The 23,855-nt window shown below is 54.4% G+C and overlaps 1 protein-coding gene across 4 annotated transcripts; it reads left to right on the top strand.

Annotated features, from left to right (window-relative positions):
• The first annotated feature begins 894 nt into the window (after positions 1-894).
• Positions 895-21,890, top strand: Atg2a (autophagy related 2A). 4 transcript variants are annotated; one of them, XM_027408510.2, is made up of 40 exons: positions 895-1,173; positions 3,936-4,098; positions 4,194-4,346; positions 4,502-4,604; positions 4,866-5,100; positions 5,654-5,744; positions 5,825-5,986; positions 6,088-6,228; positions 7,079-7,316; positions 7,402-7,549; positions 7,764-7,856; positions 8,450-8,605; positions 8,702-8,945; positions 9,154-9,250; positions 9,337-9,496; positions 10,073-10,215; positions 10,295-10,410; positions 10,512-10,669; positions 11,129-11,279; positions 11,389-11,582; positions 11,696-11,776; positions 12,037-12,143; positions 12,231-12,323; positions 13,534-13,604; positions 13,835-13,911; positions 14,374-14,544; positions 14,679-14,808; positions 14,890-15,104; positions 15,693-15,901; positions 16,129-16,264; positions 17,009-17,212; positions 17,377-17,478; positions 17,552-17,636; positions 17,727-17,859; positions 17,951-18,023; positions 18,140-18,222; positions 18,493-18,614; positions 19,397-19,551; positions 20,971-21,123; positions 21,193-21,890. In XM_027408510.2, exons 1-40 carry the CDS (start codon positions 1,003-1,005, stop codon positions 21,427-21,429), a joined length of 5,754 nt encoding a protein of 1,917 aa, XP_027264311.1. In that variant the 5' UTR covers positions 895-1,002; the 3' UTR covers positions 21,430-21,890. The 4 variants fall into 4 exon arrangements, with proteins under 4 accessions (XP_027264311.1, XP_027264310.1, XP_027264309.1 ...); XM_027408509.2 differs by having other exon boundaries at positions 5,648-5,744; positions 14,374-14,538; XM_027408508.2 differs by having other exon boundaries at positions 5,648-5,744; positions 17,951-18,020.
• Positions 21,891-23,855: the final 1,965 nt, after the last annotated feature.

Below are 23,855 nucleotides of genomic sequence, written 5' to 3'. Positions count from 1 at the left end.
CGCCGGGAGCATATTTTGATGGAGGAGCCAGATGTCCCTTTTGCCAGAGATAAGGCCCTGAAGAAATGCTGGCTTTTGTCTAAATGCTAGACTTTGGGAAAAGTAATTTCTTGGGACCAGGGTGGGGGTGGGGATGGGGTGGGGGCACATTCCTTTAATCACAGCTTTCCAGAGAGGCAGGCACGCATTTGAATTCCAGGACAGCCAGGACTACATCAACCCTGTCTCAATAAACAAACAAACAAACAAGTTCCTCTGGACAGTTGTTAATGACTGAATGAGATAAACAGTTTAAAAAGTTTTATAAACTGCGCTGGGCGTTGGTGGGGCACGCCTTTAATCCCAGCACTCAGGAGGCAGAGGCAGGCGGATCTCCGTGAGCTCAAGACCAGCCTGGTCTACAAGAGCTAGTTCCGGGACAGCCTCCAAAGCCAAACCCTGTCTCGAAAACCTCCCCCCCCTAAAAAAAAGAAAAAAAAGTTTTATAAACTGCAAGTATGTATTTGTTGCCAAAATTCACCCTGCAGAATTCGCACTGACTTTACTCCTCTCATCAGCGGTCTACAAAGTTATGTGTGGGTCACTGTCCCTTTAAATTCTTTCCAATCACCAAAAGTTGGATAAGTCCGCACATGCGCACTCCCCCCGGCCTGACAGTCGCCTTTCGGTTACAGCCTTTCCGCAGCTTGTAGCAAGGAGGTTAAAGGTCCGCCCACACAGAATTTATGCGCAAGCGTAAACCATGATTGGAGCACTTTATCTCGCAGGGAACCCAGTCCTTTTTTCGCCCCTCAAGGCTCCGCCTCCTGCGGCCAATCAGCGGGCCTCGCCCTTTGCAATGACCAATGGCACTGAGCGTGGGGGCGTGGCTGGGCGTCCGGGGCGCGGCCTGGCGCGGAGAGAAGCGGCGGGGCAAACCTGGGGCTCTAGTGAACAACGCAGCCGGACGGAGGTCCCTGGCTGGCGGCTGGAGGAAGCGGCCTGGGCCCGGCGTTCCCCGAGATGTCACGATGGCTGTGGCCATGGTCGAACTGTGTGAAAGAGCGTGTCTGCCGCTACTTGCTACAGCACTACTTGGGTCACTTCTTTCAGGAGCACCTCAGCCTAGACCAGCTCAGCCTGGATCTGTACAAGGGCAGCGTTGCCCTGCGGGATATCCACCTGGAGACCTGGGTGAGGAGGAGAGCGGGGGGAGGGAGCACGGCCACCGGAGGGGTCCTCGCGGAAGGTTTGGCCTGGAGGACAGGCACTGTTTGCAGAGGCCAGTGGGTCCCGACCGCCTCCGTCAGACCCCCTGGTTGGCTCTTCTTTAACCAGAAACCAGGAGAGGAGTTCCCTTTTTCGCTCCTCAGGGGAGAAACAGGTTGGGGAATGGGTGTCACTTGCCAAGAGGATGCCACCATTGTCAATGTGGATTTAGGGGATTGGGGAAGGGGATTCCCGAGAGTTGAGAGGAGCCGAGAAAAACTGGGTGGGGGGAGCCGGCAAAGATTGTGACAGAGTTGGAACTGGGGTAGTCAGTCAGGGGAGGCTTAGGGGGGCGTTAAGAGCCCTGCCCGGGGCACCTGTAGAAAATGTATCCTGACCTCCTGACCCCTATGATCCTGGGCATAAAGGGTGGCGATCGCCCCCGGATGTGGATGTCAACAACAGCGTCACTGCCTGCTGTGTTGATCCACTCCTCGTGTGACTGCTGCTGCTCTCTACTTCCTGCTTTTGGGAGAGTGGGAGGGACCTAGCTTGGGTTGGGGAGGGATTTGATTCCTGGCATCTTCACCTGCAGGGCCGCCCTGCAGGGAGGTGTTGAGGTGTAGCCTCCGGCAGGCTGCGGGTGGGGACAGAAGGTGGGATGAGATTCTAGAAGATGATGCTTAGAAGGTCTGAGGCCTATGATGTGGAGTCAGGGACTGGAGGCTGGGGGTGGCAGATGAGGGGCACTGACTCACAGCTCAGATGACTGGGGAGTAGCCAAGGAGCCACCAATTAGAGGTTCCAGCTTGGGGCTGGTATGGGGGTCATCCCTCCAGCTCCAGAACTGTGGGATGGGCATGTGGCAGGCTTTCTCTTTTTTAGCTGGCCTCTGGGCTTGCAGCTCCGCTCAGAAAGAGCTAGAGGTGGGACGTGCCTTGGGAATGAATAAGTTGTAAAGTTGGCATCTCCTAGTGGCCTGATATAGGAGGCCACTGACCTCTTCCTTCAGCCTCTTAGGCTGCCCTGAAAGAGATCCCATCATCTGGACTCCCCCTTTTTGCTTCCAGTTCTCTTTCATGCTCCTTTTTAGAGGAGTCGATGGCACTGGCTGTTTTTCTGGCCTCTCTCCTGACAGCACAGGCCCCAACCCTCTCTCAGCTAGCTATTCACCTTGCAGCCCCTACCTAGAAGGCCTTAGTGAGACACCACATGCCCAGGGACTAAGTTGAGATGGGAAGCAAGGCCTGGGTCCCAGTCTCAGTTTTCATTGTACCTGGAGTGACTAAGCCTAGGCCTCAGTTTCCCCATCCATGGATGAGAAATTTTGAATGGGTCTCCTCTTGCCTCCTGGCTCTGGTTGTGTTTGTTTATTCAAGGGCCCAGCAGGTGTTTACTGAGGCCTTCTCTGGTACCACCCAGAGTACCTGGGGTCATAGAGAGAGAAGGCCAGTGACTCATGCCCTTAGGAGTATGCCCTCAAGCTGGCTGGGATGCAACCCCAGCACAGACATTTTTACCCTATGTCTCAAAGAAATGTACAGCTCCACCATGGGTCTAGGACTCAGGGCCTATGTGGCCTCGAGTCGATCCCTCTCCTGTACATTATACCCTTAAACTCTTTGCTTGCTGCTCCCTTGACTGGGTCCCTCCTTGTTCTTGTGTCTCGAATAAGCCACCATTATTCCCTCTGCCTGGCTGCTTCCTCTTCGTTCTTCAACTGCCCCTTCTTGGTATGCCCTGCTGGCTAGGTGCAGGCTCTGTTCACCCCTTCCTGGTGCTTGCTCACTTCTGAAACTACCGCCTAGCCAGACTGGGAGGTAAAGACATTTATTACCTAGCCCTGCAACCTCTGGTTGCCACATAGAGAGTGTGAATAGTTGAGCCGGGCGTTGGTGGTGCACGCCTTTAATCCCAGCACTCGGGAGGCAGAGGCAGGCAGATCTCTGTGAGTTCGAGGCCAGGAGGCCAGCCTGGTCTTGAGAATGAGTGCCAGAATAGGCTCCAAAGCTACACAGAGAAACCCTGTCTCGAAAAACCAAAAAAAAAAAAAAAAAAAAAAAAAAAAGTGTGCATAGTCTCTTGTAGCCCAGGCTGACTTCTAACTCAAAATGGATAGATAGCCTTGAACTCCTGATCTTCCAGCCTCTGCTTTTCTGGTGCTAGAATTACAAGTGAGTCTCACCATACCCAGTTTCACTCTGTAGATCTGGCTGGTCTCCTGAGTGCTGTGATTAAAGGCATTTTGGCCACCAAGCCTTGAACCTAACAGGAGGAACCTTTTTTTTTGTTTTGTTTTTTGTTTTGGTTTTGCCTCCCGAGGGCTGGGATTAAAGGTGTGCGCCACCAACACCTGGCTGAAACTTTTTATTTTTTTAAAGATTTTTTTATTAATTTATTATGTATACAGTGTTCTGTCTGCATGTACCCATGAAAGCCGGAAGAGGGCACCAGATCTCATTACAGATGGTTGTGAGTCATCATGTGGTTGCTGGGAACTGAACTCAGGACCTCTGGAAGAGCAGGCAGTGCTCTTAACCTCTGAGCCAAACTCTCTAGCTCCAGAAGGAAACTTTTTAGCTGGACCAAAGGGTTGAACAAAGTTTGATGGTGAGATGAAAACAGGTCAGGGTCAAAGAAGAGGGTGATCACGCCAAAGTGTTCTCCAAGACAATGGCTGTGCAAGACTGTGGCAGGCAGCCATATTTGGAGTTTCAGTGAGCTGACTTACCTTGCCTCTTGCCCAGTCTGTGAACGAAGTCCTGCGGTCGATGGAGTCACCACTGGAACTGGTGGAAGGCTTCGTGAGTTCCATCGAGGTGGCTGTCCCCTGGGCTGCGCTCCTCACTGACCACTGTACTGTATGTGTATCGGGCCTCCAACTTATCTTGCAGCCCCGCCAGGGACCAGGTGAGAGCAGGGCAAGATCAACGGTGGGAAGTTGCTGAGAATGACCCAGAAACTGTCTGGGTCTTTCTACCCTGAGCTCTTGTTCCTTCCCTCAGGACCAGGGGCTGCTGACTCTCAGAGTTGTTCCTCCTGCATGACCACAAGCCTGCAGCTGGCCCAAGAGTGCCTGCGTGAAGGGCTGCCGGAACCCTCAGAACCACCTCAGCCCCTGGAGGGGCTGGAAATGTTTGCACAGACCATTGAGACTGGTGAGCATGCCCCTGCTGCTAGTCTGTTCCTGGGCCCTCCACAGTCTATGGTGTGGGGCTCTAGGCAGTAGCATGGTAACTACCTTGTTTCCCAGAGTGGCAGGAACTTGTCTTGCTTCCTGCTGCACCGCCTAACTCTAGATGCTCGTCCACAGTGCTTCGGAGGATCAAGGTGACCTTTCTGAACACTGTTGTAAGGGTGGAGCACTCAGTGGGTGATGTGGAACGCGGCATGGCTGTGGAGATCCGGGTACAGAGGTGAGGAATGAAGGGAAATGAGGGAAGATAAATGCCTCATTCCCAGTTCCTGAGAAGTGACGGGGGGGGGGGGGTGCAGGGTTGGTGAGATTGAGGAAGTGGGCTCTGCTGAGAGCCTGCACTGGTACCTAGGGCCAGAAGGTACAGGCCCAAAGCGACTGAGTCTAAGGACTCTGAGAAGCAGCATGCCCCTAGAACATCTTTAAAGAGGGGCTTCCGGCCTAGGGCTATCTAGACAAGGCCAGAACCTTCACTCCCCAGCCTGGAGTACTGTGATGAAGCGGTGCGGGACCCAAGCCAGGCACCGCCTGTGGACGTGCACCAGCCGCCTGCCTTTCTGCACAAGCTCCTACAGCTGTCAGGGGTTCGCCTGCACTTTGAGGAGCTGCCCTCCCAGGTGGACCCGCCAAAGCCCCCTTTGCAGATTGGTAGCTGCACAGGGTACATGGAGCTAATGGTGAAGCTGAAGCAGAACGATGCCTTCCCAGGCCCCAAGGTGAGTTCCAGGCCTTAAGAGTTTGACCCATCCTAGGTCCATTCCCAGAAGTGCTGAGCTGATTGGCCCCAGGCCAGGAGGAGGAGCCAGGTATAGTGGCTCATACCTGTAATCCCAACGTTTTGGAGCCTAACGCAAGGCTGCCTTCTGTTCGAGTCCAGCCTGGACTACAGAATAATTCCAGGTTTTGGGGGGTTTTATTTTGCTTTGTTTTTCTGTGTATCCCTGGCTGTCCAGGAACTCACTCTGTAGACCTGGCTAGTCTCCTGCCTCTGCCTCCTGAGTGTTGGGATTAAAGGCATGTACCACCAACGCCCAGCTTACTTCCAGTTCTTGCAGTGAGGATGAGGGGTGGGCATTGCTATCTTCTTGGCAACTGAAAAAACAGAGACTCTGAAAGATCAGGTTGGCCAAATCTATGCAACTGCTTGGTAGCAAATTTCAAATTACAGCTGGTATCTCACCTCCCCAGGGTATGGGTAGGTAGGTTGCTGTTCTTGGGGTAGGTGGCATGTAAGGGCTCCACAGCTGTCCACTCTGTCCCCAGATGGAGGTATCAGGACAGCTGGGCTCCCTGCACCTGCTCTTGACCCCACGCCAGCTCCAGCAGCTTCAAGAACTGCTCAGTGCCATCAACCTTGCGGGTAAGCCTGCTGAGCCCTGGGTGGCAGTGGGGTGAGCTAGGGATAACCTTGTAGGCTGTGTTGAAACATCTTTCCTACAGACCCAGGAGGCCTGGCCGACAAACTAAACAAGAGCCGTCCACTGGGTGCTGGAGACCTGTGGCTCATTGAGCAGGATCTGAACCAACAGTTGCAGGCGGGTGCTGTTGCTGAGTCCCTCAGCCTACACCCCATCACCAACTCCCTCAATGTGGACAGTACTGGTGGGTGCCAGGCCCTTGCAAAAGGAAGGGGCAGCTTGCGTCAGTGTAAGAGCCAGGGGCCCAGCCTATCTATTCCTGACTGCCCCTCACCTTATCCCCAGACCTCTTCTTCTCCATGGCTGGCCTCACAAGCAGTGTGACCTCGGCTATTTCTGAGCTCTCCATGTACAGTGTAGACCTGGGCTCCTCTGCTCACAGTAACATGACCTTCCACCGGCCCTCTACCCCAACCCATTCAGGTGGTAAGTCGACCCATTAGGTGCTAGAAGTGGGGTGGAAATGGCCTCAGGGGTCGTGGGGTGTCAGATTCAGATACATGCAAGAGGTCTTAATGATGCCTGTAGAAGTTTGTATGTTGTATGTGAGCGCCAGAAGAGGGCACCAGATCTCATTACAGATGGTTGTGAGCCTCCATGTGGTTGCTGGGAATTGAACTCAGGACCTCTGGAAAAGCAGCCAGTGTTCTTAACTGCTGAACCATTTCTCCAGCCCATAGGCTAGGTTTCTTAGTGAGTGCTTTGGCCAGGAACTCCAGCTCTTTGGACTCAGTTCACCTTTCTACAAAAGGGCATAGTGAAGATCAGGCTGTATGTTTTAGTTAAGTGTGTAGGTCAAAGACTGGTATAGGATCAACTGATCCTTCTAGCACCTTCAGAGGATTAGACTGAGCCTGGTCAGAGGGCCTGGCATACAATGAAATCAGGTGTCGGCCCTTCCAGGCACAGGTGGTACAATGGTTATGGCCTCCTATAGTCTAGTTTAGCCAGTTTCTTTCTTATTTCTTCTTCCTCCTCTTCCTCCTTCTCTTCTTCCTCCTCCCCTTCTTCCTCTTCTCCTCCTCTTTTTCTAGACAAGGTCTCACTTATGTAGCCCTGGCTGGCCGGCCTGGAATTCCCTATATAGACCAGGCTGAACTTGAATTCACAGAGATCCTCCTGACTTCCTGACTTTGCCTCCTGCGTGCTGGGATTAAAGGTGTGTGCCACCATGCCCAGCCTAGCCAGGGTTTCTCCAACCCTCTGCTCAGTGGCCAACTGTGAATCCATTTAAGATACCCAGGAGCAGCCCCTATTGGAGCCTCTATTCCTCCAGGCAAGACGGCCCCAGCTCCTCTTCCTGACACCATGCGCCCTGACTCACTGCTGAAGATGACCTTGGGAGGTGTGACCCTGACCTTGCTTCAGACAGCTGCCCCATCTTCAGGACCACCTGACCTCACCACCCACTTTTTTGCTGAGTTTGATGCTGCCAAAGATGGGCCTTTCATCTCCCGAGACTTCCACCTCCTCCGGCCACGCTTCCAAAGGGCCTGCCCTTGTAGTCATGTCCGGTACACACCACAGCCTGAGTCAGGGACCTGCAGGGAACACCCAGAGCCCACAGCTCACCCCTGAGGCTTATATTTTTGCCCACAGACTAACAGGCACAGCCGTGCAGCTGTCCTGGGAGCTGCGGACTGGTGGCCACAGTCGGAGGACGAGCAGCACAGATGTGCACTTCGGGCAGCTGGAGGTGCTGGAGTGCCTGTGGCCCAGGGCCACCTCAGAGCCAGAGTACACAGAGGTGAGGGCAAAGCCCAGGGCCACCTCAGAGCCAGAGTACACAGAGGTGAGGGCAAAGCCCAGGGCCACCTCAGAGCCAGAGTACACAGAGGTGAGGGCAAAGCCCAGGGCCACCTCAGAGCCAGAGTACACAGAGGTGAGGGCAAAGGGAGGCCTGGGGGTCAGACAGGGCTTAGGCCAGCCTGACCTTGTTTAACCTTGTGTGTCCCTTGTAGATCCTGAGCTTCCCCAGGCACTCGGGCTCCCAAGCCTCAGCTCGACCCTGTGCCCACCTGCGCCACACACAGACCGTGCGCCGGGTGCTCAAGGTAACCACTCCCTGTCCCAACCAAACTACCTCTTTCTCTTCAGGGACTCTTGTATATCTGTTCTCATTCTGACCTTGCTATTACTGTGGCCTGATTTCCCCTTCCCTGCCTATGTTGAACCTCTAAGGTTGACAGAGCCAAGTACTGGTAGCTTTTGTATAAGCCGGCGTGATCTGGGTGTAATGGCACAGGCTTGTGGTCCCAGCATTTGGGAAGCTGAGGCAGAAGGTGACAAGTTGGAGGCCTGGCTGAGCTACAGATTGAGTTCAAGACCAGTCCAACCAACTTAATGAGGTCCTGTCTCAAAGTTAAAAAGGAGCTGTGGCGCCCCTGCTCGAGGATGACATGCAAAGTCATGAAGCGTACCATGGTGTTTTTTTTGTTTTGTTTTGTTTTTTAATTTAAAAAAAAGGAGCCAGGGTAGCACAGTGGTCCCTAGCACTATGGGCATATAAAGCCCCCTCTGTCCTCTGCTGTGGCTCTTATCCCAGCTCCTCTCCTACCCTTGGGAAGCCTTGTTTTGGTTTATGTGAGTCCCTTCCCACCCTAACATCACTTATCACAGCTGACCTAATCACCTTACCCCCAACTAGAGCCGATCCCGGCGATCCGTTGCCTGCCATTGCCATTCAGAACTGTCCCTGGACCTAGCTGACTTTCAAGCTGATGTGGAGCTGGGGTCCCTGGACCGACTTGCTACCTTGCTTCGTCAAACCACCACACCCTCTGAGCCACCCGCTGGCCTGCTAGTGAGCTGCCCTGCTGCTTCTGGGCTGGGGTGGGAAGCTGGCACTAAAGCTCTATTCAGTCCCCTGTGACAGCTCTGACCTCCAGCCCTTCCACAGACAGAGCCCCCACAGGCCACCGAGCAGCAGACAGTGTTTCGGCTCTCAGCACCCCGGGCCACCCTTAGGCTACGCTTCCCCATCCCAGACCTACGGCCTGAGCGGGATCCCTGGGCTGGCCAGGCTGTGCGGGCTGAGCAGCTGCGATTGGAGCTGAGTGAGCCCCAGTTCCGTTCAGAGCTCAACAGTGGCCCTGGTCCCCCAGCTCCCACTCACCTGGAACTTACCTGCTCAGATCTACAAGGTAAGGGTAGCCAGGCAACAGCTGGGGCAGAGGCCTGGACCTCTTGGAAAGGTGGGTTTGAGGTTACAGAAGGGTCTGGGTTACAGTTGGAGAAGACCCCAACACAGGCAGAGAGGCCCATTTATCCCAGGAACAGTGACCTGACCCAGAAATGGGGAGGAAAAGGAAAGAGGCAGCAATGAGACCCTGTCTTCTCGGTCCCCTCCAGGAATCTATGAAGATGGAGAGAAGCCACCTGTCCCCTGCCTGCGAGTCTCTAAAGCTCTGGATCCCAGGAGCACTAGGACCAAGTACTTTCTACCTCAGTAAGAGGAGTGCTGGAAAGGGCAGCTGTAGAGGAGGGATCTACTGGCTTTGGTGGCAGGGCACTAACCGGTCTGTGTCCTGGCAGGGTAGTGGTGACCCTGAACCCCCAGTCCAGTGGCACACAGTGGGAGACAGCCTCTGAGAAAGGCCGGGACCTAGAACTGTCCACTGAGAGTCCCTGTGAGCTGCGGCAGCCTGAGCCCTCACCCTTCTCCTCCAAGAGGACCATGTATGAGACTGAGGAGGTGAGGCTCCCCGACTTTCTCTACTGTGGATGCCACTGTGGGACTGGGCCATACATAGCATGGGGGCCACTGCTGAGAGGAGCATCTCCTGTTCCAAGTAACAAGGGACCCTGAGGAACCCACCCTTGCTTGGGGTAGGGAGGCAAGCACACCAGGGATAGGCCCTTCAGGCCATTTCAGCCATCTAACTCCGGTGGTACACTTGGGCCTCAGCATCCTCTTCTGAAGTTGACCGGTACAAGTGCTAAGTGTGAGGCAGTGGAGACCCTGGAGCAGGACCAACTGGCTTCCTGGACAGGCTCTGCTCCTTGGTGGATTGTGTGTTTCCTCCTGTGGAATTGTCTTGAAGGCTATTGTGAGGACTGCCAGGATTCACGTTCATGAGGAAATGCTTGGGCCCTGTGTCCCAAGTGAATGTCCTCCACCTTGGGAGAGAGGGCACCAATGGATAGATGGATGGATGAACTAACTAGTGGATGGATGGATGGATGGATGGATGGATGCCAGAATCTCCAATTTTGAAGCCAGATACAGGCCTGGGGCAGGTCTCCTGGCTGACTTTTCTCACCTGTCTAGATGGTGATCCCTGGAGATCCCGAGGAGATGAGGACATTCCAGAGCCAGACATTGGCAATGTCCCACTGTACCGTGGATGTGATCATGCCCAGTGCCCACATCTTCCTGCCCAGCAAGGAGGTCTACGAAAGCATCTACAACAGGTGGAGACATGGGGTAGGCTGGACTGGGCTGGGCTGAAGGCCCTGTCCTCTCTTACCTCTGCTACTGCTCCCATGTCAGGATCAACAATGACCTGCTCATGTGGGAGCCTGCAGACCTGCTTCCCAAGTCCACCACTGCCACTCAGCCACCTGGCTCACTGGGGTTCAGGATGTGCAAGTCGGCCTTCAAGCTGGGTACGAGAGGAATGCTGGCTAGATGGGGAGGAGTCCAGGTACGGGCAGGGCTGGGCCAGCCCTCCACATCTCCTTTCCACCCAGCCAACTTGTTCACTCAGACTCAGACTCGGATGAAGAAGATACCCAGTTCTTCTCGATGGCATCGGGTGCCCCCCATACTCCTGCCCCTGAGTCTTCCCATCGTCAGTCCCAGAGTACCTTCTCCACACTTGTGACAGTGCTGAAGGGTCGTATTACCGCACTCTGTGAGGCTAAGGTGAGGCAGCCCAACTCCAGAGCGTTCCTGCCAACTTCAAGTTAGGAACCGAGAGAGCAGAAAGCTTAGCAGGCCAGCAGCACCTATTACCCAGTGAACCCACCCAAACCACTCACCACCCCTCACAGCTGTCAGCCACTCCCCAGCCTTTCCTCCATGTACGGATGGGGGTCCCTCTCGGTGAGTTTGAGACCAGCTTGGTCTCCAGAGCGAGTGCCAGGATAGGCTCTAAAGCTACACAGAGAAAGCCTGTCTCGAAAAACCAAAAAAAAAAAAATAAAATAAAAAAGAATGGGGGTCCCAATGCCAGCAGGGTGAGGCGTGGCCTTCCCCTTCAGCTAGCTACACATGGTGCAGACTAGAAGTGAAGTCTGAAAAGAGCCAGAGCTGCCTCAGGCCAGTCTCCGGGTGTTAGCAATGCTGGATTCGGCAGTGAGCTGAGTGTTTGCTCCTCTGCAGGATGAGACAGGGAAGCGGCTGGATGTCACTCACGGGGAGCTGGTGCTAGACGTGGAGCAGGGCACCATCTTCAGCGTCACCCAGTACCGCGGCCAACCCGGGCTTGGCTACTTCTGCCTGGAAGCTGAAAAGGCCACACTCTACCATCAAGGTGTGGGGCCACTGCAGTATCAGGCCGGGCAAGGGCGATTTCAGGAGGGCTGTGGGCTGTGAGTGGGGTGCTCAGCAGGCTCAACAGGGCTCACAAGATTCCTCCGCAGCGGTCGTGGAGGACTACCTGCTGCCCACTCACCTGGAACTACCCAGCTTTGCTCCCCCGGCTCAGCTGGCTGTAACCATCTACCCATCAGAAGAAGGGGTGACTGAACGGGGAGCCTTAGGACGCAAGGGCCAGTGCCCCCGCATGCTGTCTGCAGCTGTCCGAATCCACCTGGACCCCCACAAGAATGTCAAGGTATGGATTCTTCTGCTGCTCACCGACCCACTTGACTTGGGCAACTGCCTCCTTGCTGTACACTGATGCTGGACCCCACCCTCCCTCTTGACTGACTGCACCTCCTTCCCCAGGAGTTTTTGGTGACAATAAGGCTACACAAAGCCACTCTACGCCACTACATGGCCCCACCTGAGCAGAGCTGGCACTCCCAGGTGAGCAAAAGAACCTGGGAGGTCATCCGGCCCTGAGGCTCTGGACTTCTGATTTGGGCAAGCAGGTCAAATATGGCCTAAAAAGGCCAGTGTGAAAAATACAGACTGAACTGCAGTTGACCTTGGTCAGAGCTCCTGACAAGTGGTGTGGTGGACAGCTGATGGGCAATGGGAAGGGGGCCAGGCCAGTATTAGAGGAAGAAGTCATTTTGTCCTCACTGTTGTCGCCCCCACCCCATCTCTCACTCTGGCCTGTGTAGCTACTGGACTTCTTGGATGTCCTGGATGACCCTGTGCTGGGCTATCTGCCCCCAACAGTCATCACTATTCTCCACACACACCTATTCTCCTGTGCTGTGGACTACAGGTACCCACACTGGGGGGCTAGGGAATACAGGGTCAGGGGCCAGCTCAGATGTAAGGAGCCTGCTCCAGCCCAATTCTGCCCCCTCAGGCCCCTCTACCTCCCTGTGCGAGTCCTCATCACTGCTGAGACCTTCACCCTCTCCAGCAACATTGTCATGGACACCTCTACCTTCCTGCTCAGGTATGCAGGCTGCCCCAGACCTGGGCCATCCCACTCCGAGCTGGGCTATGGCTAACTTCCTGATGCCTGTCTACTCAGAGCTTCTTGGGGCCATCTGTATTTGGGGTGATAGTGCCCCATATTCTCACATGTCCTCAGGAATGTGAGTTGTTTCCACTTCTACTCAAAATCAGACTTGAGCCTTAGTGTCCTGGATTTGTAATCTCGATTCTGGGAGTTCTAAAAGCATACAGAAGAATGGAAAGCTAAAACATAGTGCATGACCAAATGAGGTGCAGCTCCACCCAGGCACCAGAAAGGAAGGAAAGAGCCACAGTAGAATGTCTACTGGGAAATTTTAGATTAAAAAAAAAAAAAGCTTTAAAAAGTTTTATTTTAGCTGGGCGGTAGCCGTGCATGCCTTTAGTCCCAGTACTCGGGAGGCATTGGCAGGCGGATCTCTGTGAGTTCAAGACCAGCATGGTCTACAAGAGCTAGGTTCCAGGACAGCCTCCAAAGACACAGAGAAACCCTATCTCAAAAAAAAAAAAGAAAGAAAAGTTTTATTTTAGTGGTGATGGCAATTTAACCCAGGCCCTCATGTGTGCTCTACCAAAATCTCTACCAACTGAGCTGCATTGCCAGCCTAAATATTTTAAAAAATATGCTAGGTGGGCATAGTAGCATAAGCCTGTGATACCAGCAGGAGGTACCAAGGAGGAAAGAACAGGTTCAAACACAAGTACTTGTCAGAATGAAAAAAAAATGAGAAAAGAAAATTTAAAAGCTGATACTAATGGAGTGGGTGTGTGATCCCAGCTCCTTTTGAAGCTGGAGAATCGTGCCTGGACAGCTTGGCGAGAAAGATGTAGCTCAGGTCAGGCCGTGTATTCAATCCCTAGTACTAGATGGACAGACACATGAGCAGACAGATAATGGGGGTGGGGGGCGGGGCATCCTCCACACACTGGGAACCAAGTCCAATGCAGAATTAGAAATTTTTTGAGTACCTTAAGTCCCATTAGAGTAAGTACCTGCAGGCTCTTCCTAGGCCCTCTATGACCATCAAAGAACAGTGCTGAGGCTGTCAAGGTCTCATCACTGTAGCTTCTTAGGCACTTGGACCTCTTTGCCCATCACCTCCAGGACCCCTCCTACCCCTCTGCCCAGCTGCCACTGAGCTGCCACCTGCAGTGGCTCCCGGGCCCTTCTCAGCCCTGTTCCCCACCAGGTTCATCCTTGATGACTCCGCTTTGTATCTGTCCGACAAGTGTGAGGTGGAGACCCTCGATCTTCGGCGAGGTAGGCAGGGCCTGAGTTGGGCTCCCCCAACACTGAGGGGACAATCCCCTGACCCACTGAGAGCAGCCAGGTGTCACCCAGCTGCTGGCTTGTTCTTAGCTACATATATGTGCGTGTACACACACACACGCACGCAGCTGTGCTTGACACACTGGACTCTTACTCTGCTGGTGGGTAGTGCAGAGGCGGGGAGGATGGAGACCGTGAGAACCTTCTGCCCTCTGCCTCAGATTATGTCTGTGTCCTGGACATCGACCTCCTAGAGCTGGTAATCAGAACCTGGAAGGGCAGCACCGAGGGCAGACTGGTAAGTGACTGGCACCAGAGGTCAGGGAAGCCTCAAGAGGGTCATAGTCCATGCCCTTGCCTTGACAGGCTACCACTAGTGTTCCTCCAGGGAAGGGCCAGGTCCCTCTGAGTGTCCTTCCAACTCACTGAGGACACCAGAGGACACCTACAGGCAGGACAGAGGTGGGGCCCAGGGGCCCATCCACTGTTGGTCCCAGTTTTTCTCATCTTCATGATGAGGTAACAGGTCCTGTATCACTTGGCTGAAGTCGGGGGCAGGGGTGGGTGGCTGGGTACCTTCATCAGTTGTCTGGGATGTCTACATATTTGGGCAATGAGGTACTGCCCCTGTTGACCAGACAAGAGAAGATCCCCCTTGCTCTCCCTCTGTGTGGAATGAGATCTGAGAAGCCTGTGGTGTGGGATGGGGAGCCTGGCATGTGGTAGCTCCTGTGCCAATGCCATGGCCCACCACCCACAGAGCCAGCCACTGTTCGAGCTGCGCTGCTCCAACAATGTGGTGCATGTGCACAGCTGTGCCGACTCCTGCGCCCTACTGGTCAACCTGCTGCAGTATGTAACCAGCTCTGGTGACCTGCACCCCCCACCCCGGCCCCCCAGCCCCACGGAGATCGCTGGCCAGAAGGTACAGGTGAGGCCTGGCCACATAGGCTACCAGAGCTCGGCCAGGCCCCTCTCTTTATACAGTCACAAGGCCTGGATTGGAGGAGCCCTGGAGCTACCCCTCCTGGTGCTCACTCCTGCCCTTTGCCTTTCCTGGCCCAGCTCTCGGAGAGCCCTGCCTCCCTGCCCTCATGCCCTCCAGTGGAGACAGCCCTCATCAACCAACGAGACCTGACTGATGCCCTTCTGGATACTGAGCGGCGTAGCTTGCGGGAGCTGGCCCAGTCATCAGGTCGGTCAGGGTGCCCTAGGGACAGCAGACCCGTCAGGCACCCTCAGCCTCATCTCACACTGACCTCTTTTCTCCCGATAGGTGACCCCCTTCCTCAGGCCTCTCCTGTCTCCCTCTATCTCTTCCCCGGTGAACGGAGTGGGGCCCAGGCCCCTTTGCCTCCTCCTGGGGGCTCTTCTCATACCTTGGAGTCATATTCTAAGGCAAAGGAGCATGAAAAAGAAGAGGAAGGGGACGGAGACACCCTGGACAGTGATGAGTTCTGCATCCTTGACGCCCCTGGCCTAGGCATCGCGGTGGGTTGGGATTGGGGTTCTGGTTGCCCAGCCCTTCTAGAGCTCTTAGGTAGGAGAAGCAGCCAGAAGAGGAGACAAAATATCCTGTACAGACAGGGGGCAGAGGAAGAAGGGGGCCGTTAGCAGAAGAGAGTGCCATGTAACTATAAGGACTAGTGAGATGGCCAAGCTCATTAAGGTTCCAGGTGACAGGACCAACAGGAGCAAAACTTCTCCTGGGAAGACCACCTAGACACTGACACTGGGCTGGGAGTTCAGGAGAGTCAATTTTTTGTTGTTGTTAAAAATAGAGGAAGAAGGCTGGGCGGTGGTCCTTTAATCCCAGCACTCGGGAGGCAGAGGCAGGGGGGGTCTCTGAGTTCGAGGCCAGCCTGGTCTACAAGAACTAGTTCCAGGATAGGTTCCAAAGCCACAGAGAAACCCTGTCTTAAAAAAAAAAAAAAAAAGAAAGAAAGAAAAGAAAGAAAGAAAGAAAGAAAGAAAGAAAGGAAAAATAAAAATAGAGGGAGAAGAAAGGGAGACAAAAAGGCAGGTGCTGGTGATGGCCACCTCTTTGTCACACATCTTTGGTTGGCTATTTTCTGGCAGCCCCGAGATGGGGAACCCATTGTGACACAGCTGCACCCAGGCCCCATCATCGTGCAGGACGGATACTTCTCCCAGCCACTGGGAAGCACTGACCTACTGCGGGCGCCTGCCCACTTCCCAGTGCCCAGCAGCCGTGTGGTACTACGGGAAGTCTCCTTCATCTGGCACCTCTATGGGGGTAGAGACTTTGGCCTTCACCCCACTCACAGGTTAGAGGCATGTGGGTAGCAATTGGGATTATGATCTGGGCATAGCCTCCATTGTGACCTCCAGCGGCTGGCAGCCTCAAGCCTCACGCATCTCTGTACTCTGACCTTGAGTTTTTCCTTGCCCTGGCCTGACACTGAGGGTTTCCTCCCCCAGGCTTAAAGGACGGCTGAGGTTGAGGAGAGCAGATATTTCCTCAGTCAGCTTGACCCCATGTGTCTTTTCCCAGAGCAAGAGTTGGTTTCACAGGCCCCAGGGTCTCCCCTTCCCGCTCCTCTGGTCCCAACCGACCCCAGAACTCCTGGCGTACCCAAGGTGGTATCGGACGGCAGCACCAGGCTCTCATGGAGATCCAGCTCAGCAAAGTGAGTGCAAGGCTGAGTGAGGAGTGAACCCAGAAGAAAGGCTCTAGGGAAAAAGCAGGGTGGTGGCAGGTGATGATGGATTCCAGAGGGCTTGGATATCAGGTGCCACAGGTCATATGAGGAAGAGAGTGGTCCAAAGAGCCCAAAAGGGTGTTAGAGGTTCCAGTTTTCTTAGAGCAACCTGTTTTTGCTGAGCAAGCATGGTGACAGATAACAGAGCATGCAAAGCTGTTGGTGGCTGGGAGGGCTCAGGAAACAGCATCCTGTCTGTAGCTAGAAGACCTGGTAGGAGCCAGAAGCATCCAGAAATAGAAAAGGCTTTATAACAGAAGTTTAAAGATAAGATAGGCCTGGGCAAGAACAAGGACAGGCATGGAGGGGAAGTCAAGCCCCTCTTCCCCCAGGACAGGCAGCAGAGCACACACCCCTGGGTGCAGAACACGGCTTAGAGAGGGTGGGACCATGCTGGGCTGAAGGAGAGCGTTTAGAGACCAGTGAGGTGAATGGGCCTCAGGAAGGTCTGACAAGGTGGTGTCCCACTTAAAAGTAGAAGAAAGGCTGTGGGAAGGTTGGATGGATTGGGGCAGGTCAAGTTTGGTGTGGCTAGGTTGGCGGCAGGGATTCAGCTGTTAGTATGGGCCTGAGGTGGGACAGGGTCAGGAAGGGTTTCTGGGAGGGAAAGGGCCTCAGCCAGACCCCTCCCTCTTAGGCCCCAGGGCACAACTCAGTCCTCATCCACCACAGGTGAGCTTCCAGCATGAAGTATACCCAGAAGAGTCAGCCACAGGTGGGGGCCCTGGCCAGGAGCCGGAAGAGCGGCCACTGTCCCGCCAGGTGCTCATTGTTCAAGAGCTAGAGATCCGAGACCGGTTGGCCACCTCCAAGATCAACAAATTCCTTCATTTGCACACGAGCGAGCGGCTGCCAAGGCGCTCACACTCTAATATGGTGAGTGTACTTGGGTGTGGGCAGCCTCTTTCCCATAGACCCTCCTGAGCGTGCTGTATGTCCAGAGGACAGAGTCCAGCCTGGACAGAGAGAGGCAAGGGTGATGACGTTGGGAATGGGGTTCCCAAAGCCCAGCAGACATCCAGTTTACCCTCTGCCGTCAGCTTACCATAAAGGCGCTGCATGTCGCTCCCACCAGCAGCCTGGGAGGGCCAGAATGCTGTCTTCGGGTCTCCATGATGCCTCTAAGGCTCAATGTGGACCAGGTGAGTAGATGGGCAAGGGCAGAACCCATCGTGACCCCCTGGCCCTGGATCTGACCCAGAACTCTTCCTGCAGGATGCCCTCTTCTTCCTCAAGGACTTTTTTACCAGTCTAGTGGCTGGCATCAACCCCATGGTCCCAGGAGATGCTTCTGCTGAAGGTGAGAGACCAGGCCAGGGAGGGGACTCTAGATCCTGCCACCCCAGCCATCCTCAGTTTCATCCTGGGTCTGTGGCCTCTCTCCCTCCAGCTCATCGAGAAACCCACAGCCGGCCCAGCAGTCCCCAGGAAGGGCAGTCTGAGGGCACAGAGACAGCGAGTAGTCCCCATGAGGTTCCAGGCAGTGGCCACAGCTCCTCTGACCCACAGCCCATCTACTTCAGGTAGGGAAGAGAGACCTGGGCCAGGCTGTCTGCCAACTAAGTCAGTGACCAGGTCAGTGACCGAGGATCCTCTCCCTTCTTCCTCTTCCAGGGAGTTCCGCTTCACATCTGAGGTGCCCATCTGCCTGGATTACCATGGCAAGCATGTCACCGTAGACCAGGTGGTGAGTGGTGCCATCAGACAGGCTGTGTGAGCCACTCTCTGTGGCTCCAGGGTCTGGGACCAAGATTCACAGCATGTGTCCCAAACATAATCACACCCTGTGCCCCCTCCCAATAGGGCACTTTCACAGGACTGCTCATCGGCCTGGCCCAGCTCAACTGCTCCGAGCTGAAGCTCAAGCGGCTTTGCTGCCGGCATGGGTGAGCCCCCAGCCCCTCCCTTGTGGGGTCTACAGCCTTCACTCTGCTGTTTCTCAGGGGGTGCATAGCCTTGGCCAAATCTTTACTCTTCTCAGGCCTCAGTGTCTCATTTGTAGTAGGCTATTGTTGCCCCACCATGGCTGGGTAAGACAATGGGGCAGGTTGGGGAGTGCTCACAGTTCTTGTCTGAGAGGTACCCAGCCACACTTGGCCCTGGCCTTTCAGTGTATGGCTTGCCCCCATCTCATACTTGTTGCCTCTCCCTTCCAGTCTCCTGGGTGTGGACAAGGTGCTGGGCTATGCCCTCAATGAGTGGCTGCAGGACATCCGCAAGAATCAGCTGCCTGGCCTACTGGGAGGCGTGGGCCCCATGCACTCAGTTGTGCAACTCTGTGAGTGTCTGGCTTTGAGAACTCTGTTTTTTTACAGGCGAATATAGATGAAGGGAAGTAAGGACAACTCCCCCAAAGTGGGGAGGGGGTTCTAAGGGAGGACCACACTTTTAAAACAAATCCATTTATTTTCTGTGTGTATGTGGGCGGTTGCATGTATGCACACCATAGAGTACGTATGGAGATCAGAGGACAGCTTACAGAAATCAGTTCTCTTTCCACCCTGTGAGTCCTGGATGTTGAACTCAGGTCAGCAGACCTGGTAGCAAGCACCTCTACCCACTGAACCATCTTGCTGGCCCTCCTATTTTATTTTATTTGGTTTTTGAGGCAATCTCACTAGCGCTGGCTATCCTGGAACTCACTATGTAAACCAGGCTATCTTCAAACTCATAGAGATCCTCCTGCGTCTGCCTCCCAAGTGCTGGGGTTAAAGGACACTGGCACTCTATCTTATTTTTTGAGACAGAGTCTCATGTAACATGTGCTGGGGTCACAGGCATGTGACACCACACCTGACTTGTACCATCAAACCTAAGAACTCCTGAACTTGCACTTTGATGCAAGGAGCTGTGTCATACCTGTAATTCAAACACTGGGAGGCAGAGGTAGGAGGATTGCTTGTTAGTTTAAGATCAGCCTGAATGAGGGCTAGGCCAGGCTAGGGGCAGCTACTTAGCAATATTCTGTCTTTTAAAAAAGGAAAAAGAAACTGGACTAGGAAAGGGGTGGGGAAGAAAGGCCAGGGCAACCCTGGCATCTCTGATAATCCTGTCCTTTAGTCCAAGGGTTCCGGGACCTCCTGTGGCTACCCATTGAGCAGTACAGGAAAGACGGGCGCCTCATTCGGGGGCTGCAGCGTGGGGCTGCCTCCTTTGGGTCGTCCACAGCCTCTGCTGCTCTGGAACTGAGCAACCGGCTGGTCCAGGCCATCCAGGTAAGTGTAGGGCTGGACAGGAAAGGGACACCCTCATCCCCAGGCTCCTGATCCTGTCTTCACAGTTCTGCTGAACGCTGAACTGGAAAAAGCCGGGCACAGATAAAGTCCTCATGACAATTGTGGCTCCCATGGGTGCGGCCAAAAGTATGTTCTGGGCTATCAGAGCCCACCATGTTTCCATGATCACAGCTATTTGTAAGTGGTGACTGTACAAGGAGCAGATGCAGAAACTGGCCCTGGTTCATCCAGTTTCGCACTTTACTGGGTCCCAGAGCTGCCACACACACACACACACACACACACACACACACACCGCCATCATACCAAAACCCCGTCTCCTGGGAAGTGACTGACCTTCTGGGCGGGGTGGGGCTGGGTGAGCCTTCAGGCATGTGGGAACACTGCATCTGGAGACTTTTGAACTCAGCCCAGAAAGGGCAGGGCAGGGTTCCAGGGGGTCTGCAGTGGAGAGGTTCATTTGCATGGGAAAGACCAGGAGTGGGCAGAGAACACAGGAGCCAGAGGGTGGGTGGGCAGAAGTGGGTTTGGCAGTGGGCTTTTTTTTCTTTGGTTTTTTGAGACAGGTTTCTCTGTGGCTTTGGAGGCTGTCCTGGAACTAGCTCTTGTAGACCAAGCTGGTCTCGAACTGACAGAGACCCGCCTGCCTCTCTGCCTCCCAAGTGCTGGGATTAAAGGCATGCACCACCAACGCCCAGCCCAGTGGGCTTGTTTTGATGACTCTTGTACAGGGTCTGTCTGTATAGGTGCTGCCCTCTAGCTGAGGAACTAGACAGCTCAGGCAGGTCGCAGGTTTCAGCCATGGGCAGCCTGGGTGTGAGGCCAGCAGGAAAGTTTTTTCCAGCAGCAAGTACCTTCACCCACTCACTGAGCTAGCTCATCAAAACTAGAAGGTTTCTTTTTCTCTTTTTAATTTACTTATTCTCCGTGTGTACCCTGGCTTGTATTTGGACACTTTTAGGGAATCAGTTCCCTCTACCATGTGGGTCTCTGAGGTTGGGGGATTGGATTCAGGTCACCTCAAAGCAAATAACTTAACCTTCGGTGCCATCTTGTCAGCCCCAGAGAGGTTTGTTAGTGCCTCCTTAGTTTGAAGAGCTGGAGGGATGGCGCAGCAGTTAAGGCTGCTTGCTACTCTTGTAGAAGACCTGAGTTCAGTCCCTTCAAAGGATCCTGGGTCCTCTTCTGGCTTCGAGAGGCACTGTGTTCACAGGGTATCACACATGAATAAAAGTAAATGAATAATAAAAGGAAAATTTAAGAAGTTCTGAAGTGAGTGATGGGAACCACTGAAGGGGAAAGGAAAGTGAGGAAGTGAACTATTCAGTTACCCTGAGGAGGTCTCCCAGGCTGGCCTGCTTGGCCATCTGTCATCATTCCAACTCTGGTGTCCTTCAGGCTACAGCTGAGACAGTATATGACATCCTGTCCCCGGCGTCTCCCATCTCCCGCTCCCTACAAGACAAGCGTTCTTCACGGAAACTGCGCAGAGGCCAACAACCTGCTGACCTCCGGGAGGGCATGGCCAAGGCTTATGATGCTGTCCGAGAGGTGAGAACCACCCTAGTCCCACTCCCAGCTCCCCACCCGCACTCTCTCACTGACCTCTGACCTCCACAGGGCATTCTGGACACAGCTCAGACCATCTGTGATGTGGCATCAAGGGGCCATGAGCAGAAGGGACTGACAGGTGCTGTAGGGGGTGTAATCCGACAGCTGCCCCCAACAGTGGTAAAACCAATAATCCTAGCAACAGAGGCCACATCCAATGTGCTTGGGGGCATGCGAAACCAGATCCTGCCAGATGCGCATAAGGACCATGCTCTCAAGTGGCGCGTGGAGGAGACCCAGGACTGACTGCAGGCACCTAAGATCTACCCACTGTCCCAACATGCTCACTGTGTACAGCCAGCCACAGTGGTGCCACCAGCTCCCTGGTTTCCTGATTGCTGTGACCCACAGCTAGGCCACCAGACCCTTCAAGGGATGGCCACTGTGAAGGATACCTGCCCAGTCTGCCTGTTGCCAATTCGCCGTGAGAGTGGGGCCTCCCGTCCCGGCGTTGGGGCCTCTGCCCTGTCTGTGCACTTTCGTCTGGGGAGAAAGGACACTGCTCCTCCTGCTACCTGGGCCACACTGCTGCCTTGTTCCAGAATGAGGATGGAGGCTTTTGGACCCTTGAACCCCACTCAGCCAAGTGTCTCTCCGTGTCTCATGGGGAGGTGGGGGAAAGATGCCATGTGGGTCGGTGTATTTTTAAGATCCCTGAGCGTGTGGGTCAGTGTCTGCATGAAGTGGAATAAACTTGCCCACCGCCAGCCCCTCTTCTAGGTCCTGTGTACCTGTGAGGCCCCAGCCTGCCCCACCTCAGCCTATATACCAATTCCCACCTCTGCATGCAGTACTCCTGTTGCCACCAGGGGGCACTACACTCCACCCTCAGCCTTCTGTTGCAAACCAGCCTCCCTCTAACACTTTGGGCCCAACCTAGCTACTATCTTGGGTGCCTATCACTCTGGCACTACTTCTGAGTGGCAGTTTCTGAGTGAAGCTGGGAGGAGTCTCCTGGTGGTCACAGAGGAGGAATGGCTCCAGGAGCCCACATCAAAGCTCCATTTCTTGGTTCTAGTCCTGTAGGAGCCCAAGGTCCAGCGTATTCTTGGGCTGGAGCAAAGCAGAGCTCCAGGCCACTCCTGTGAAGCCCTGGATTGTGGCCTAACACTACACCTATTAGTCGGCCAGCTGAGACAGCGTTCAGGACTGTCCCTCTCTAGAAGGCTGATTCCTGGGCCCTAAGGAGGCTGTTCCTACCATCTTCAAAGAGACTGTTGGAATGTCCAGGCCTTGAAAGGGCCCGTTGCTTCATCCCACATACCTTGTTCACAAGGGAGCCACCCATGGATTCCACCTTCAGTGGCACTGCCAAGAAGTGGGTTGGTCTGTGGGGGGGCTGAGGATAATTTAGAAACCAGAGGTCTCTCACTTTGCTGGGCATCTCTGGCGACCTTTTGGTCCACATTGTGGATCTAAATGTTGAACAGAGACTTGTCCCTGTCCCTTTTACCCCCCACCCCACCCATTTTGCCTGCCTGTGCTTAGCTGGGGCCGACAGACTAGTCAAGAGGTCAAGCCAGCGAAGCCTGAAAGGAGACAAGCCCACGGGTGGCCAGGGTCTGCCCCGTCTGGCACTTCCTGGACCCGCCCCACCAGCTGGGGCACAGTCCAGGTCTGCTGCCCTTCGGACCCCACTTGTGATCAGTATTGATGGCAGTGGGCTAATCATTAACACTACCAGGGCTGGGCCAACGGCTCAAAAGGCTCTGGGCCCAGGGTGGCCCCACTTCCTCCTTGTGCCCCGAAGGCCAGCTAGGTGCCAGGTAAGAGCTCCCAGCTATTTATTCTCCACTGCTGTGCATGAATGTCCCCAACTCCAAGCCTTCCTGCAGAGCCATCAGCCCTTAACAAGAAAAGAAAGGTGGGCATGGGGACTTTGGGAAAGCCCATTCCTGTTGTGTGGCCTCAGTTTTACTTACACCTTTGGGTGAGGTGGCTGGAGCGTCCCAGCATTGAGGAGACAGGATTCCTAAATAGCTCCTATGTCTGTCTGCTGGAAGTACTGTTACCTCATGCTATGCAGCAGGAGGCTGGGCTTGCCTAGGCCTTGGGATAGGCTGCCTGGCTCTGGGAAGATGGTTGATTATCCACTCTGGCATCTTCCTTTGCAAGACTGTCCTCCCAGTGGGGATTCCTGCAAAGGACAGGGCAGGGCCCACCCCAGCTGCCCAGCAATGGTGACTTGGGCAGCATCCTCTGCTTCTGTGGACCTTTTGCTACCCCTGCCACAATGGGGTGCTCTAGAAGCTTCCTTTTCTGGAATGCTGGGTCCCAGCAGGACACACTGGCCCCTGCCACTGAAGCCTCTTGAGGATGAGAATGTACATGAGTTCCTGGACCCCTGGATCAGCCTGGGGGTCCCAGCTCCTTGTCATGGCAGGGAGGGTGGGTGGTGGAAGGGTAGGCAGCTTCCCGCCAGTTCAGACCAGTGTGCAAGATGGCTTCCCAAAGCTCTGGTTTGCACAGGTGGAGCCTGTAGTGCTTAGAGAAGTTAAGCTACTTATCACGCAGCTCCAGGCCCTTGCTAGCTTAGACTACTGGGGTACTAAATTCTTCCAGGGACTGGCTGCCCATATTCCTGCTCTCAGCACCATGTCCTCCCCACCCCCACCCTTTTTTTTTTTTTTTCTGTGCTGATTGAACTAAGCCTCAAGCCAAAGCACTCCCCA

Source organism: Cricetulus griseus, chromosome 3 (genome assembly GCF_003668045.3).
Source record: "Cricetulus griseus strain 17A/GY chromosome 3, alternate assembly CriGri-PICRH-1.0, whole genome shotgun sequence".
Lineage (NCBI taxonomy): Eukaryota > Metazoa > Chordata > Mammalia > Rodentia > Cricetidae > Cricetulus > Cricetulus griseus.
This window is presented reverse-complemented; position numbering and strand designations above follow the sequence as displayed.

Coding starts and splice junctions, on each gene's coding strand:
- Atg2a (XM_027408507.2), top strand. CDS start 1,003: ATGTCACGATGGCTGTGGCCATGGTCGAACTGTGTGAAAGAGCGTGTC. Junction 7,550..7,763: donor CAGAGCCAGAGTACACAGAG/GTGAGGGCAAAG, acceptor TGTCCCTTGTAG/ATCCTGAGCTTCCCCAGGCA. Junction 10,411..10,511: donor CAAGTCGGCCTTCAAGCTGG/GTACGAGAGGAA, acceptor TTGTTCACTCAG/ACTCAGACTCGGATGAAGAA.